This window comes from Hermetia illucens, chromosome 6 (assembly GCF_905115235.1).
Source record: "Hermetia illucens chromosome 6, iHerIll2.2.curated.20191125, whole genome shotgun sequence".
NCBI lineage: Eukaryota > Metazoa > Arthropoda > Insecta > Diptera > Stratiomyidae > Hermetia > Hermetia illucens.
The window spans coordinates 29,585,964-29,603,530 of record NC_051854.1 but is presented as its reverse complement, the minus strand read 5'-3'; the positions used below and the strand labels follow the sequence as shown (position 1 = coordinate 29,603,530).

Genomic DNA, 17,567 nt, shown 5'->3' with positions numbered 1-17,567 from the left:
GAATAGGAGAGGTTGTTGGAAGGAATTGGAAGGCTAGGATGATTAGACCAGTGGAGCATAGGGAGGTTAAAATCTCCGCAAAGGAAGAAAGGGAGGGAAGGGAACTTGACAAAACATTCCCACACCAGTTTGGAGTTCACCTGGTTGGACATCAGCGCCTTGATCGCTACTTGGCTATTGATGAGAATAGTTATGTCTGTCCCTGTAGTTCCTTTAGAGATTAAAGGAGGCACATCTGTCTATGGCGTATATTTCCGCCTGGAATATGCTAGTGTACCTACCCATTGGCTCAAAGTACATTTTCCTTGGACAAATGATACCGGCATCCGCTCCCTCTGCTGCGAGGCATCCATTAGTGTACCAAGTAATCAGCTGCTGGTTTAAGCCGTATGTCGCAGCCACGCTCCCCCAGTTTGCCTTGTTACTCCAACGTGCTTCAAACTTCTTATCGAAGGGAAACCTCGTTATCATGTTATCCTTTGGTATTAGTAGTTCGGGTTACCCTCTAGAGAGAATATCAATTTTCCTTCGGTTTAGGCAGCTCCCCGCCACTCATATTCCCGCCAACCTGAATATTGCCCTCTTTGCCTGCATCTGTATGTGCAGATGGAGAGGGGTTAATCCCAGAAGGAACTCCAGGGATGCCGTTGGGCATGTCCTCATTGCCCCACTGATACACACGTAAGCAGTCTTTGCAGCTCATGTAATTCCCTGGCTTGTGTGCTGAGTTCGGTTGTTTCTGCCCAGATTACCGCGCCATAGGCAATCATTGGCCTTATTATTGCAGTATATATCCAAAGTAGTATCTTCGGGCTGCAACCCCATTTTTCCCTGTTATGGATCTACAAATCATCAAAGCCCTCGTGGCTCTCCGACAAGTGTTTCCGCCATATGTCTTCCGGAGTGATTTTTGGTCTAGCATATATCCCAAATATTTGACCTCTGTTTCTCGTTTCACCTCCATATCATATAACCTTATGGCTCTCAGGTTATCAAACTTACGCCTCCTAGTGCATAGTACTATGGTGGTTTTGGCTGGGTTGATCCGCAGTCCCACCTTCCTGCCCCAGGCACTAGTAACCCTTAGTCCAGTTTGGATTCTATCAGATAGGGTCGTCCGCGTAACCCTGGACCCTGTATTCCAGTATTTGTTAACACGTCCCGGAGTTCGTCCATTACCATACTACACATCAGCGGCGATAGTACCTCACCCTGTGGACAGCCTTGAGTAGTGTTCATGACAATAGAATTTTTACCTGTCGGTACTTCTATTTGTCTGCTTTCTAGCATTTTGCCCATCCAGAATACTAGGGTGTTTCCCACTCCCTTGCGGCTCAGGGCATCTTTTATCTCTGTCTACGATGTGTTGTCGAATGCTCTTTCAATATCCAAAAACGCGCACAGTGCCATTTCTTTTGTTTCTATAATAATAATAATCGTTGGCGCAACAATCCATATTGGATCAGGGCCTTGAACTGTGTTAGAGCACTTCATTCAAGACCGTAACGGTACACTACAGGATCATAGTACCCTGTAGAAGGCAATGTGGTCAGCATTACGCTCGCCCGAGATTATTATCCTGATTTGACTCATGTACTCATTCACAGCTGAGTCGACTGGTATCCGACGTCAAATCACGATACAAATCCCACTGCCACCAGCGAGATTTGAACCGCGACCTTCCGTACGACAACCTTGTGCTCTAACCACTCGGCTATCCGGACACTTTGTTTCTATGGCACCCCGTAGTATCCCTGTCAGCTGATACAGAGTAGTTTCAGTTGACCGTCCTGCCCGATAATCGTGTTGACAGTGATGACTACGCTTTAGAACGTTAGTTCTTATATAGTTGTCTATGACCTTCTCCACCGTTTTGAGTACGAACGATGTTAGGCAAATTGATCTGAAAGATTTAAGGTGAAAAGGATCCTTTTTACCCGCTTTCGGAATAAAGACCACTTTTGCCCATCTCCATGCCCTTGGTATGTATACCAGTGCTATGCTCCCCCTTACCACTCCTGCCTTCCAGTTCGCTCCTGATGTCACCGCCCCCTTGAAGGTAGGCAATGTTGTTGCTCAAGTGCATTGCGTAGGATTCCCTATCCGTTCTCCTGGGATTCCTTATTATTATTTTTATTTCGGAGTTACCCTCAATATCGAATCTGATTATCCTGTGATCAGACATAGAGGGTTCATCCGTCTAGTACCTCCTGTCTAGTGCTGTTCACAAATGTTGGAGTGTTTGCTAAGTTATATATTTCTAACTTATTGCAAAAAATAAATTCAAGAAGGTACTCACCTCTACGATTGGTGTCGCTGCTTCCCTAGACTTCGTGGTGGGCGTTGGCATCGCAGCTGAGGAGAAGTGTTAACGCCCTCTTCTCACAATACTTTGCCGGTTTTGCGACTTGTTTCGGTGAAGCCCGGATTTCGTCTCCTGGAAAGCATCCCGATTACACGACTGCCTCTCGAGTGATTCTCCAGGCTTCCAACGAGACTTGGATAGCCACAAGGTCCCCGGTTAAGAACTCTGAAAGACATATGTATTTTAAATTACGTTTAAGAATTATGCAAGCTCTTGGTTTTTCCCAAGAGGAGTCCCAAATTACCTGCATGCCCAGGGCTCCTGAGCCAATTCTAATTCCAATGTTTTCCCTGGAACTTGCAATTACCGCAGATGCAGCTCTCATATGGTGGAGGTTTATCTGGGCTATCTTAGTGTTGGCCATTGGCTCCGTTATTGCCGGAGTATCGCCCTTTTCCTCTGACATGGCGCTTCCCTGCGCATCACTGTCCACCCTGAGCCCTAGGAATCCTAGGTCTATGTCGTCCAGCTTCTGCTCTTCACTGGGCAGCAAGTCTACTTCCCTAGTTAATCCAGAGCTTTCCGCCTCTATGGCTTTCGAGACTTCTTCGGGGACCTTGGTATGCTTTTCACCCAGTGTCTCCTCCGAGGTGTCTTTCCTCGGCTTTTCCCTGTGCACTTGCACGGGTATGTTGCCAAATCGTTAGTTGATATGGCAACTCCAACGTTTGATTGCCTCCAGGGATCGGTCATCTACCTCGATCGTGAGGAGTTTACCCTTGCCCTCCACCTTGCTTCTGAAGACTCTCCATAGTCGGGTATGAAAATCTTTATTCTGGGTGATTAGAGGCCCGTAAGACCTTCCGTTTCTATTGTTGCGGCTTTTGGCAGAAAAACTGTCACCATGTGGGCTCCTTGCATATCATCCCCAGCACATGTTGACAGTTCTACCCCTTCCCAGCCTGGCAATCTAGGAACTATCGCTCTAACCCACTCTGCAATGTCTTCCGTCGCGCAGTCCACCAATATAAGGCCTGGTCGAAAGCATATCCCGGTGAACACGAGTTTCGAAGTCCACCTGCCTGACGACAAGGTCCTCAGTGGTGTCCTGCTCCTCACAAGTTGCTCGGGAAACATTTTTGGCCAGTTGTCCTGCCTTCCTGCCTTCACCCCTGACCTGCCCGGGTTTTCTCCCCCCTTGGGTTCAAGTTTGGTTTTTTTGGGAGCATTCATTTCATACGGGCTGATCTCTGCTGCTTCCCGCTTTCTTTGCTCCGATAGAGATGACTTAAGTCTGTCCTCAGTCTTCTTAAGGGCCTCTTCTGGTTTTAGACCTTCCTTGAGATAGCACAGGTACCATTTAACACCTGCGCCACTGAGACCTATCTCCTTCCTGACGTCTGGCATATTCATCTCAGATGTGCTTTTGCTTGGATGTAATTACTTGCCTCTCAGTATTTCGGAGACGTGCCTCCGCCTGATTAACCAGTTTTGGTGCGGTATGGCTCCCCGCTTTGTTGGTTTTCATTTTTTTTTTCTTTGTTGCTTGTACTCATTTGATTCCCACGAATATGGGGAAGAGGTCCACCGTGCCATGGCCCCCCGTAGCACGGTAGGTTCTAACTTACTCACTGAGGCGACCAGGTAACAATGAGGCTCCGTTGGAATACAGTCAATTACCCCCGACTGCAAAGTATCCAATGGGCACGGTTCGCATGACACCCGGGATTAGAGGATTTGTTTTTCGACTCCCCAGTCTAGATCCGTAGCGTTTTGTTAATAGTAGGGTCACCTCGTACAGGGTGTCGCTATCACGCCTCACTAACGGTCTTGGTAGACGAGAGGCTTGGCCCCTGAAAAGCCGCGCACCGCCCCAGAGGAGAGACAGTTTATCCTCAAAGAGAGATAGGTTGGCTTCAGGGAGCTATGTTCCCCGTCAGTCTATCCTGCAGTGCACTGCTTGACCCCAATAACAATGATTGAAGAATACAACTTTGAAACCGTTGATAATTTTTCCTGTCTATGGACAAAAGTCACAACCGATAAAAGTTATGATCACGAAATCCATCGGACCATAGGGTCAAAGCGCTTACTATTCTAGACTTAGCCGCGTGAGAGAAGGAATCCCTTGCCCCCCTGCATAAGAATGGACGATTCCTTAACCTAAGTATATAATGACGGAATTTATAAGCGATACCACAAATGTTCTGCGACTACCTATTTACAAGATTAACTTGCGATGTTCATGGCTGACCTGGTGGGTCACGTCATTATCCGCAACCCACGAAAGCGCCTGGTCGCATGTAGCTCTGCGTTTCCAACTGAATTTGGCATTAACCTGGAACACCACATATATATACACACATTCTAAAATATTGTAACATGATTTGATTTTTAAGTAATGCGCCCCCACATATTGTTTCCCAAAAAATATTGAAAGATAAAAGCTTTCACTTCTCTCCATTCCCGAACGCGTGGTAAACAGTTATGCAAACAACTCGTGCATAAGTAATTTGAATTTGTAATTACTGGATACACTGTGTTTTTCAGATCATTGCAAATTTGTATTCTGCAGCAAATAATGGAACGTGGGATTATGCATGGGAAACCATGAACATTTTAACCCTGATGGAACTCTTCACCAATTGTGTGAAAGTGCACGGTACTTGTACATACAAATGCCGGCAGTTTAATCATGGTGTTCAAATAAAGGCTTCAACTCGTAAAAGCATAGAAGGCATCGAGAACAATATTACGATACGTGAACACATAAATATATGTATATGGGCCTTACGAAGCATTATATGTGTTATTGGTGGGTTGCAGGGAGGAGATATCGTCTACAGTATAATCCTACAACAAGTTGCTAACCAGACTCCTCAATACTGTATTCCCTAAATGAAGAGAATTCTCCTGATCGGCAGTTGATACTTAGTACTTTGGGGGACGGGGGCATGGTATTGCATTGTAGTTATTCGCTAGTAGCCAATTCAATAAATTCTAAGTTGATTGTGGTCATGCTTCCGTTGGGATGTCTGACATTGTATTGGTAATAAGACCAAAAATAAGATGTTTAGAAATTTATACCCGCTTTTCTATTAAGCTTCTTTACTATTAAAAATACAAGGAATGTATGAATTAACGCTGTTTCCCTACATCATATTTATCAAATTCAACTACTATTACAATATGTTGATATTCCGTTGGAGTTTAACATTCGCATCTAACATGATATTCCCTCCTATTACATAACGTAATTACAACCATAAACAAATACGAAGTAATCGTTAGACTAATGCATTCTACTAATCTCTTTCGACCTTTTCACTATAATCCTGAACAACATGGCTCCACTATTCTTCATTAACTGGACACAAAGCAGAAATCTTCTAATCCACCCAAAATATTACGTTAAATTTTCGAACCACAAGTGAATATATGAATAATTTATTGGACGTGAGCATTAATTGTGGCCAGTTCAGTGAGTTCAGGTCAACCGTGAACACCTACTTCTAATAACGAGTCCCACTATTTATAACCCGACGTGAAATTTATTGAAAAATCGATAAACGTAACTATTCACAGGTGTCTCCTTCTTAGCCGCAATGAAAATTCCCTTGCCAAGTACGTTAAAAGGCGCACCTGAAGCGCGAAAATATAGAGCTCTTGAAAAGGATACATTAGCCTAAACTTAGCCGAATAGCTTGTCTGTATAGTATGTCTAAATGTGCTCTACATATATATATGCACTTGAAAATTACATATCTCTCGACCTACACCGGAAAGCTGGATTGCGTGATACGACCAGTGCTATTAATCACAGATCACATCGCACACGAATGGCGAATTAACTGGAAAGTAGGAATATATCTTTGTGCCTCCAACCAGCTGTAACGGGGGGTGCACCTTTTTACGAATAGTGTCGGAGGGAAAATAAAACGATAAAATGTAAAAAGTACTTCAAAACGCTCAAATTATTTTATTACGAAATGTCCTTGATGATGTCATTTTGGAGGAGGAGTCTGGAAACTGAACTTGTAATTTTATGTGGTTCGCCTCAAATAATATTAAAAAGGATGACGGGGTTTCTACTATGAAATAATTTTTGAAAATAATGGAACCCGGTTACTTTTCTAGTACCTTATTTCTATTATAAATTGAAAAGTTTATGGACATTCAGTAAATTCTGTATATAAAGATTTGGAAGATAAGCTACGAAGTATCTATGGTGGTATAAGGTCAGATTTAAAAGCTGTGCTCACGCTTTTCCATGTAGAAACAAATGCTATTTTTACTCGCTCAGCTGTGTCATAAATCCTGCTGAGTTCATTTATGCTTTAGTAAAAATTGTATTTAAGTAGATCAATAGTAAACCATGTTTTGAGAATTCACTTAGTAACTCATGATGAATATATTATATATTCATCATCATCAACGGCGCAACAACCGGTATCCGGTCTAGGCCTATCTTAATAAGGACTCCAGACATCCCGGTTTTGTGCCGAGTTCCAATTCGATATCCCTAAAAGCTGTCTGGCGTCCTGACCTACGCCATCGCTCCATCTTAGGCAGGGCCTGGCTCGTCTTCTTTTTCTACCATAGATATTGCCCTTATAGACTTTCCGGGCTGGGTCATCCTCATCCATACGGATTAAGTGACCCGCCCACTGTAACCTATTGAGGCGGATTTTATCCACAACTTGACGGTCATGGTATCGCTCATAGATTTCGTCGTTATGTAGGCTACGGAATCGTCCATCCTCATGTAGGGGGCCAGAAATTCTTCAAAGGATTCTTCTCTCGAACACGGCCAAGAGTTCGAAATTTTTCTTGCTAAGAACCCAAGTCTCCGAGGAATACATAAGGACTGGCAATATCATTGTCTTGTACAGTAAGAGCTTTGACCCTATGGTGAGACGTTTCAAGCGGAACAGTTTTTGTAAGCTGAAATAGGCTCTGTTGGCTGCCAACAACTGTGCGCGGATTTCATCGTCGTAACTGAATATAAGTTTTAGGTTTTGTGTAAAATCGATTTGCTGTCTAGCTACCTTTTTTTATGCCTTGGAAATTGGAAAGGTTCAAAACCTACCTCTGGCTCCTGCCATACGGTTATGTGAGACTTTTACTCACTAAAACCACCTCCTTCTCCTTCGCTTACCCCGCGGAACTACCATTTCGGTATTATGTGGCGGGGCAGAATCAGTTACGAACTGCGCCTCGTGTTGTTATTTGCAACTTTCCTCCGAAACTCCTCCTTCCTCAGCAGATTGTGGATCGCTTTCATTAATTTTTCCACCGCCCTCCAAGACGTTTCAGAGGCTAGTATGTGGTCCACGATATTCTCGGGTGTCAACCGTGCCCCGGCGTCAATTTCCGCCTCCGCTCTGTGTGCGGCGAACCGCGGGTAGTTAAAAACAAAATACTCCGCATCTTCCGGTATCATCACGCATGTCAGGCAATATGGGGAGTCGTCACGCCCGAAGCAATAAAGGTATACACGGTACCCTCCATGTCCGCTTAGGAATTGAATTAGGTGGTAACTAACTCACCGTGCCTTCGTTTGATCCATTTTGAGGTATCCGGAATAATCCTGTGTGTCCAGCATCCTTTAGGTGAATCATTTTATCTTTTTTGCCATTCCAAAATAGATTCACTTCGTGCCAATTGCCGACGATAGGTACAGGAATCGCCGATTGCATATGACTGGGCCATAGAGGCGTCGACTCTCGTTCAGCAAGATGTCGATGTGGACCACGCCTGCTATCACACAGGCACCTTCGTCTGATGTTGTATGGTAAGCGCACGACGTACGCAGTGCACTCAATTGGTATGGGGCTGCGATTTTTCTTCTATTTGCTTTCAACTTCAAAGACGGTGCCCAGACTGGAACTGCATAAAGCAAAATGGAGCTGATAACTCCCGAGATCAGGAGCCCACGGCTTTGCCCGGAACAACCTGTATTTGGTAACATTCTTGCCAAAAAGGTAGCCACTCAGGGAGCTTTGGTTGCTAAATTTTCAAAATGGGACTTGAATTTCAGTTTTTGATCAACCATACCATGCTAGGTATTTAAGCGTCGGCTGCGATTGTATGATATGTTCACCAATCCTGACCTTTATCAACGTTTGCATCCTTCGCTTGATAATCAAAACTACCTAGATTTTATGCTCTGCGAGGATCATACCAGCTTCCTTTAATCAAGATCTGATTTCAAAAATTGCGCCGTTTGTGAGTACCTCAATCTCATTAATATCTTGTGCCATGATATTCACTCCGATGTCGTCTGCAAAGCCAATGATTATCACTCCTTTGGGCAGTTGCAATTTTAAAATTCCGTCATACATTATTATCCATAGGAGAGGATCGAGGACTGATTCTTGTGGAACCCCACAAGTTGTTTTATACGTCGTAGATCCATTGTCCGAATCGTAACACAATATGCTCTCCCGGAGAAATTCCATGACTCTGTGCACTAGGTATTTATTTAATTTGGCTAAAGCCGCAATTATTTTACTCTATTTCGCCGTGTTGAAGGCATTCTTCACGTCGAGAGTAACTACCATGCAAGATTTATTGATCTCTATTGCTTTTTCTGGATGTGCCCGTGTGTGTCCGGATAGTTGAGTGGTTAAAGTACATGGCTGTACGGAAGTTCGCGGTTCGGTATCGTGATTTGACGTCGGATACCAGTCGACTCACCTGTGAATGAGTACTTCAGTTAAGTCAGGGTAATAATCTCGGGCAAGCGTAATGCTGGCCACATTGCCTCCTACAGTGTACTACTGTTGTGTACCGTTACGATCTTGAAGGAAATACTCTAACACTCTTCAAAGCTCTGATGCAATATAGATTGTTGCGTCAACGATTATTATTATTATTGGTTTTTCTGCGCATTGACAGTAGATCTTGCCTTTCGGAATCCAAACTGCTTGTCTGAAAGACCACCCTCCTGTCTAGCTGCCGGTCTGTCAATTCGTCTGCCTGTCTATCGGTCTGGCCGGCTGTATGTCACACCTCTTATCTCAGAAACAGTTACCCCTATTGTAGAGATGTGGGGCTTGTGAGTTTTGCAAAAGGGGGGTGTAAAATTTGTTTTTACCAGATGTAGTAACGTGGGGTATTAAATTAAAGGTCCCGATTAGTACTATGAAGCCGGTATTATTATACAATACCGATTACAAAGGGGAGGAGTGCGGAGGTCCGGTCAAGTCCTCCAAGGACCCGTTCTCAGAAACAACTCAATCCAAATTCTAAGACTTTGAATGTTGGTGTAATAATAAAGCGAATTGCCTAATAAACTGAATGCATGAACATTACGAACTATTAGGTTGCTGCACATGGAATGGCCGATTTGATACTAAAATTTGAAATGACTGTAAAGCTTTCAAAAATTTATTTAATTAATCAAAATAGGTGCCAGTCGATTCAAAACACTTCTCCCAGCGAGATACAAGAGCATGTATGCCAGTTTCGTGGAAGTCCAAATTTCAAGTGTTGACAAACTTGTCGAAGGCAATTTTCAGGTCTTGATAAATTCGTCGAAGGCAATTTTGATGGCCTCTTCATTCCTAAATTGTTTTTCCACCAAAAGATGATCCAAATGTTTAAAAAAGTGGTGGACGGTTTTCAAAAGGTGCGGTGAATATAGTGGATGAGGCAGAGTCTCATACTGCAATTCGTTCAACTTTTGAACCGTTGTTCTGGAAACATGAGGTTCTGCATTGTCGTGAAGAAGTATCACACAATCTCTGTTGACTAATCTCGGCCGGTGAATACTCAATTTTTGGTGCATTTCGTGGAGTTGGGCACAGTATTTCTGTACATTTATCGTTTCTCCAGGTGGGAAAAAAGAATAGTGGATAACTCCAATTCTAGACCACCAAACAATCACCATTACCTTCTTCGGATGAAGGCTCGGTTTCGACATATGCTTTGGTGGTTCATCAGCATCTAGCCATTGTGCTGATCGGCGACGATTGTCATATAATATCCACTTTTCATCACATGTCACTATTCTGTGCAAAAACGGATCGCTTCTGTTGCGGGAGAGTAAAGAACCGCAAATTTCTATTCAAAGCGCCATGTTGTGTTCCGTAAGGCCACGCCAAACCCATTTGTCGAGCTTTTTCACCTTTCCATGTTATTGCAAATGCCTGTTGAATATTGTACGCCTAGTTTCTCTGCAATGTCTCTCACAGACTGACGTTTGTCGGATTCGACTAGCACGCAGATCGTTGTTGTCAATCGATAATCCTGGATGTTCACGTGGCCCGCTTTGAAGGTTTACGTCGCCCGATCATCACCGCCATGTGGTTCGTTCGCTTACCGTATCAGTTCCAAATGCGCTGCTAAAGTTCCTGGTCGCTTTCGCTGCTTTATGACCGAGTCTGAACTCATACAGAAAAAGTATACGTTCTTGGCCTTTTCCATCCTTTTTAAGGTTTTGTGTTTACACAAAACCTTATTAAAATCGGTTTACTGTCTGTCTGTCTGTCCATCTGTCTGTCTGTCTGTCTGTCTGTCCGTCATACGCATTTTTCTCGGAGACGGTTGTAGCCATTGAGACCAAATTTCGTAGAAAGGCGGGAACTGTGAACACTCACGCATGTAGTAAGTAACATGCTTTTACGTCGAATTTAAGGGAGGGTCCTCATACATACAAAAGGGGGGTGTAAATTTTTTTTTCATCAAATATAGTCATGTGGGATATCAAATTAAAGGTCTTGATTAGTACTTTTCAAAGCCGGTCTTAGTTTTGACATTTGTTGAAAAAGTGGAAGTGCAGGGGGTTGAAAGTGATAATTTCTTTAACGAACCCATTCTCAGAAACTACTCAACCAAAAAATCTGAAAAAAATCAGGGGGCTGCCACTATATCTAGGCTTCGAAATACCCTACATGCCGATACCTGCTCAAATAAAGTTAATAATAGTACATTATTATAATTTTTAGTAATTGACAGGAAAACCTCCCTCAAGTTCACCCTAGAATCACGAAATGTGGCACTATTCCTAACAAAGTTATACTAGGTCAAAACTGCCGCTTCTCTGCAAATTCAAGACTATGAATGTCAATATCACTTGAAAGTGGATATTTTCACATAATATATGCATATTTTACGTGCTACATACTAATGGGACAAATGCACACTCAAATCTCCTTATAAAAGAAATACACAAAACCGTCTAGCTTCCGGTTTCCCGACTTATAATAATAATAATCGTTGGCGCAACAATCCATGTTGGATCAGGGCCTTGAAGTGTGTTAGAGCACTTCATTCAAGACCGTAACGGTACACTAGGAGGCAATGTGTTCAACATTGCGCTCGCCCGAGCTTATTACCCTGATTTGACTCAGGTACTCATTCACAGCTGAGTCGACTGGTATCCGACGTGAAATCACGATACAAATTCCGCTGCCACCAGTGAGATTTGAACCGCGACTTTTGTGTAAACACAAAACCTTATTAAAATCGGTTTACTGTCTGTCTGTCTGTCTGTCTCTCCGTCACACGCATTTTTCTCGGAGGCGGTTATAGCGATTGACACCAAATTTGGTAGAAAGGTGGGAACTATGAACGCTCACGCATACACTGAATTACATCCTTTTACGTCGAATTTAAGGGGGGGTCCCCATACATGCAAAAGGGGGGTGTAACATTTTTTTCCACCAAATATAGTCATGTGGGGTATCAAATTAAAGGTCTCAATTAGTAATTTTCAAAGCCGATATTAGTTTTGACATTCGTTGGAAGGGTGGGGAGCGCGGGGGGTTGAAAGTGATCACTTCTTTAAGGGGGCCATTCTCAGAAACTACCCAACCCAAAAATCTGAAAAAAATCAGAAAGCTGCCACTATGTGGTGCCTGGGCTCCGAAATACCTTCCATGCCAATATCTGTTTAAATAAAGTTAATAATAGTATATTACTACAATTTTTTGTAATTGGTTAGAAACCCCCCTTAAGTTCATCCTAGTACCGTGAAATTTTGTAGTGATATAGGCTATAATATAGAGCATGATCTTACCAAGTTTGGTGGAAATCGCACTATTACTAACAAAGTTATAATACCTCAAATTTGTTGCTTCTTTGAAAATTGAAGACTTCATAGTCAATATCACCGGAAAGTGGATACTCTCACATAATATATGGATATATTATGTGCTACGTACTAAGAAATACACAAAACCTTTCGTACCTGAAGCATCCAGCTTCCGGTTTCCCGACTTGTTATTCACTGTTATCACAACGATAGAGAGTTGCACTTAATAATTTTTATTAGTTAGGTTGAATAGATTTTTGTCGTCAAATTAAGTTAATAGTTTCGTTTGGAACTAACCTCGTGTAAAAAAAATAATATTAGTTTGAAATAAAGACGTTACAGAGAGATCTCTCTTAGCGGACACCCCTAACAGGCCCCTCTTGAGCAGACAATTTTTCTCTGATTATGATTTTTTTCTATATGTCAGAACAATTTGCTTCTCCTGGGGGGACAACCCTTTTGACAAGAGGCGAACTGTCGATTTTATAATTTAAAAAAATCATAGCCGGACACGAACCTCTTGAAAAGTACACGTACACGATGCGCAAAATTCTAGGTACGAATTCAAACGTAAAAGTCCACAAACTAATTTGGGGACTCCCCTGATAAGAAATGTATGTGCTAATTTCGTTTATGAGCGCAAAATTGTCTCATTCAATCGTAGCAAATTGAAGTGAAAAGTCCAAAAGGTAAAATAATTGATAATGGCAGAGAGGAAAATGTTTTCTTTAAAAGAGAATATATATATTCGCACCGCATATGAAAATGAAAATACATCAGTGCGTGTGCTAGCCAAAAGGTAAAACTATAGGCAAATAATCTAAACCAGTTTCAATATTGGTAAATTAATTTTTAAAGACGCAGGCTTTCCTTATTGTATGTAACAAAGAGGCTTCGAGGGCCTGGGCTGCTGGAGAAAATATTAACAGTAAAAAAAACTTTATCATTTCAAAAGGGAAAAATATTGATGCCATGGTTTATGACTGATTTTACAAGGTCCGAAGTCAAAACACTCCATTATCGGGACCAATTGTTCAAAAGAAGGAGTTAAAGATTTTACCGGATCTACCGGTTTACTGCAAAGATTTCGCAATAGACACAACATAACATTTTGCTCTGCTATTAGTCCAGAAGACGTTGAACAATTTTTAAAAAAAAACCTTCCAGCACTTCTAATTGATGAAAGACCTCAGGACATTTATAATGCTGACAAAACAGGTCTTTTCTTTAGAAACGCTTGCTCTCTCTCAAATCAGATAAGTGCATCCTCGCGACTTGCAACTATAAAATATATAAATTATTTTTCTTCCAGGCAACACGACATCAGCTTGTCAACCAGGGCGTTATTAAAAATTTCAAAGTTCACTATCGAAGCATGCATGTTAAAGACATCATGGCAAGCATTGACATTTCTTCGGCGAAGAAACCAATTAACGTCTTGGAGGCTGTGCATTTCATAAAAGTAGCCTGGATTAAGGTGCAACTAGGAACAATTATAAACTGTTTTAGAAAAGCTGGATTTGACAAAAATGATTCTGAATCAGAAGAATTCAACCCTGAGGATGACTTGCCCTTAGCAACGTTTTTTTCTATTTTTCAGCTTGCAGGAACACTTGGGGAGGGCTATTCCAACGCAACAGAATTTCTCGAAATCGATAAAGAAGGAGCCACTGACCGACTGTTCCAGTAGCGAAATCTGCTTAGATGAAGAGGATTTCGACACAGAACAGCCTGAGGAAGCGTCAGAAGTGCTGTCAAATAAGGCCACTTTGAAAATAATTTCGACTATATTGCCTTCGAGCATTTAAAAGCGAAAGTTGAGGCGGTGTTCTATCTCTACTGTATCAACTAATGAACGGGATGCCTGGTTATATATATATCATGATTGTCTTTTAAGTTGGAAATCTGATTCCTATATCGAAGTACTAATCAAGTCGTTTCATATTCTGTGAAACGAATTTTACACCCCCCTTTCGCATGTATGAGGCGCCCCCCGTTAAACTCAACACAAAATGGCGCCACTTGGTGTATGTGAAGGAATGCACAGACTGCACCCTCTCACCAAGTTTCGTCACAATCGGTTCAATCGTTTTCGAGTAAATCTGCTGTAAAGGACAGACAGGTTTTACTTTACAAAAAACTTTAAAGATGATGACGAATTTATCGTTAAAGGCGAATTTTCTGATCTATCATTAAGCATTCGATGAATAATTTTCTGAATTAGATGGATTCATCAAAGAGTCAATATTTCTTCGGTTCTAATTAACGTAGGTCGCAGTCACTAGTCAAAACTGCGGTATGAACACAAACTTTTGTTTTTGAGTTGTGACGTTTGAACTGTTGTGCTTTAGAATAAAAGACCTTTGCCAAAGATGAAAATGGTTGTCGAGCTTTATTTCATTCCAAATTTGTATGTGAGTGTGTATAAATATCCGTACGAATTTCATCTAACTGGGGGTGGGGTTGGGGGTGGACCCTCCCTTATTTTGATATTTTTTAAAAAATTTAAATGCATTACTAACTCTTATTGGAAATTTAATGTAAGATTGTTGTAGTCAATATTTTGCCAGTAATTCATTATTTTCATTACAAAATTCATGGCGTTGAGGGCGGTGAAGTGAAATACCTACTTTAGAGGATTGTAATAGTTCAAAAACAGTAGCCTTTACCCTTCAACAATAATAAATTAATTAATGTTGTTATTTCTCACAGTTTTAACCAATTTCTCCCTTTTTCAGCTCCATTCGGAATACCGGAGCACATATCGGTGGCATGAGTACACGGGAAATTCTCGCCCAGAGGTGGTTCGGAAGCCTCCCGTACCTAACCAATTCGGTAAGTTGGCGTCTCATTCAGTTGCTCTACAGATAAGTTTTTTCAATCCACAAAGAACACCATTAGAATTACACGTATTTAGTTCAAAATTTCAAGAGGTTACTTGGCGAAACAAATTGGCTCAAAAATAAGATTCCGCCAAAAGTCTAGAAAGAGATTCATCTTCAAAAAGTTCGTGATTTGACGCTTCATTTTACATGCTTCTGATACATGACCTTAGTTTAATCCTTCGTTTAATATGCAGCCAGCTCAACGGAACACTTCTTTTCCAAATCGATGGAGGATGAGAAGTCTACTGAAGGTGGGATTGTATTAGAACAAAGAACCATTTTTCTGTCATTTATCAAAGAAACCATAAATCAACGACTATTTCACCTACATACATATATGCAAGATTGGATGTTATTGCTAAACTGCGCTAAGTCGCTATTGAGTAATCAACTGTGGAGATGTCGCTAGTATTTGTTGAAATTCTGTTGATCGTAATGAATGTATAGTAATGTACCATATGCGATATTTCGAAGACGTACATTTATGCTATATGAAATTATTCTAAAATACAATATTATTATCTACAGTTCCTTACTTTTTGCACACCACACCTGCAACAAAATTATGTTTTTACCCGAAAAAGAACTTGCTAATATCCTAGAAAATTTAATCTGAATAAATTTCAAGGTCCGATCAACGAACCACCTCTGCCCAGGCGTAAAAAGTGCCCCGAATTGGCATATAGGACACATGATTTCATTAGTGGTTCTGGCAATGCACCATCAGCAACAAACTTACGAAATGATAACGAATCTGTAACTCGCGCTAGGGTAAGTCCTTGAATGATTAAAATAGAACTTGATTTAACAGAAATTTCAATGTTTGGTTGGACACGATTTCTTTGTAGAAGGCAAGCACTTTTGTTCAATGAATTGCAGTTATCAAAGATATTATTGACTTTTTGAATGCACAATTGTACATAGTTTTCACAGGTTTATCTGACAAAATGTAAAATATACTTATCCAACTTTGTTCTGAACTTTGTTTTTCAACAGTTCTTTATATTTAAAAGTGTGCACTGATCTTTATACTGTAGCTGCTTCTGAATTGGATATCATAAGTATACGAAATTGGGAGACACAAATTGGAACTTCCTTTTTAATTGATTTCAGTGTACAGCGGAAATTTGGCTAAGTAGATATAAGTTACTATTCAATCGACTAATTTTAAGCTATTGAAATAGTAGAACCCTGACGGCATATAGGAAGCGTATTTTCAAATGCTCGATACTTGGTTTGATTTTTTTGGAACCGTTTTGCCATTTTGTTTTGATTCAGATAATAACCTTACCAAATTCATAATTTACTTTACTACATCATATAACGATCACAATCTGGAACTTGTGAAGCCAATCGACTTTCATTTCCTCTTCTGATTTTGGTTTTATTTTTAGTTCATATTCAATGTTGTTGTGTTACTAATGATTAACTATGAGTATATAGAGCTTTGGTCAGAAACTGAGAAACGTAACCCAAGTTATTCTTAGTTGAGATCAGCGAATGAGAGCAGGTTGCACCCATCTTTCATGATGATCATTAGGGATAACTCATTCGCCAAGATTGGTCTCAACATCGTAGTCGATAGAAAACAACCAAAAGGCTGGATAAAGCAACGATGGATTAATATGCTGGATGGATGGTCTACATATTTAACATTCGCACGTTGGCAGGACATTATAAGTAGCAAGAAATTCGGGCAGAAACGCATCAATATCTTCACTGATAATGCAAGGGTGCACCAAGAATTCCTGCTATACGTCATTTTGGGATACACTCAACATGGGGTCGGCATTGCCATCTCTGAGATTTCCTGCAACCCCATTAAAAGATTTGATGACCGCGTAATGGAAATTCCTAGCATTTTAGGAGCCGTTCCCCTATTTCCACCTCTTTCTTGTTACCAACGCCATTGCACATTAATATTAGCCTGGATTGTCATTATGCCCTTAAAATGACGCGCACCATACCACCGACCTGGTTCATACCACTACCGATCATTACGAGTGTCAAAGAAGCATAAGACTGAGCAAAGAAAGCGGTCTACAAAACGACCAATATAACTTACGACGCTAAGCCGCACATGCACTCCAACGAAATATTTGGCTCGTTGATAACCCCTACCCCTGCTCCTGAGAAGAATTGCCTTTCTTGTGCTGCCCAATTAATACATCGATAAGAATTCCAAGACTAAAGCAAGGAAAGTGAAAATCTACCTTCATGTTAGTGAATTGGGGTAAGCAAGTTTCGAACGAATGCATAAAAATGTATTTTTTTTTAATGGAGCCAAAAATCCCGGAAATACTCCATAGCATTGCCGAAGTGACTATAATGAACAATT

The 17,567-nt window shown here is 41.3% G+C and overlaps 1 protein-coding gene across 8 annotated transcripts in view; it reads left to right on the top strand.

Annotated features, from left to right (window-relative positions):
- LOC119660590 (serine/arginine repetitive matrix protein 2) overlaps positions 1–17,567 on the top strand; it is a 187,048-nt gene that overhangs the window by 65,524 nt on the left and 103,957 nt on the right. For 7 of the 8 annotated variants that reach the window (XR_005250455.1, XM_038069264.1, XM_038069261.1 and 4 more), the window contains exons 2-4: positions 15,083–15,179; positions 15,424–15,480; positions 15,858–16,000. Coding sequence is in view for 7 of the 8 variants with exons in the window: in XM_038069264.1 (XP_037925192.1) it covers positions 15,083–15,179; positions 15,424–15,480; positions 15,858–16,000 (297 nt within the window). In the remaining variant the exon portion in view is untranslated. The remainder of the gene's footprint in view (positions 1–15,082; positions 15,180–15,423; positions 15,481–15,857; positions 16,001–17,567) is intronic. The other variant, XM_038069260.1, reaches the window with a different exon arrangement.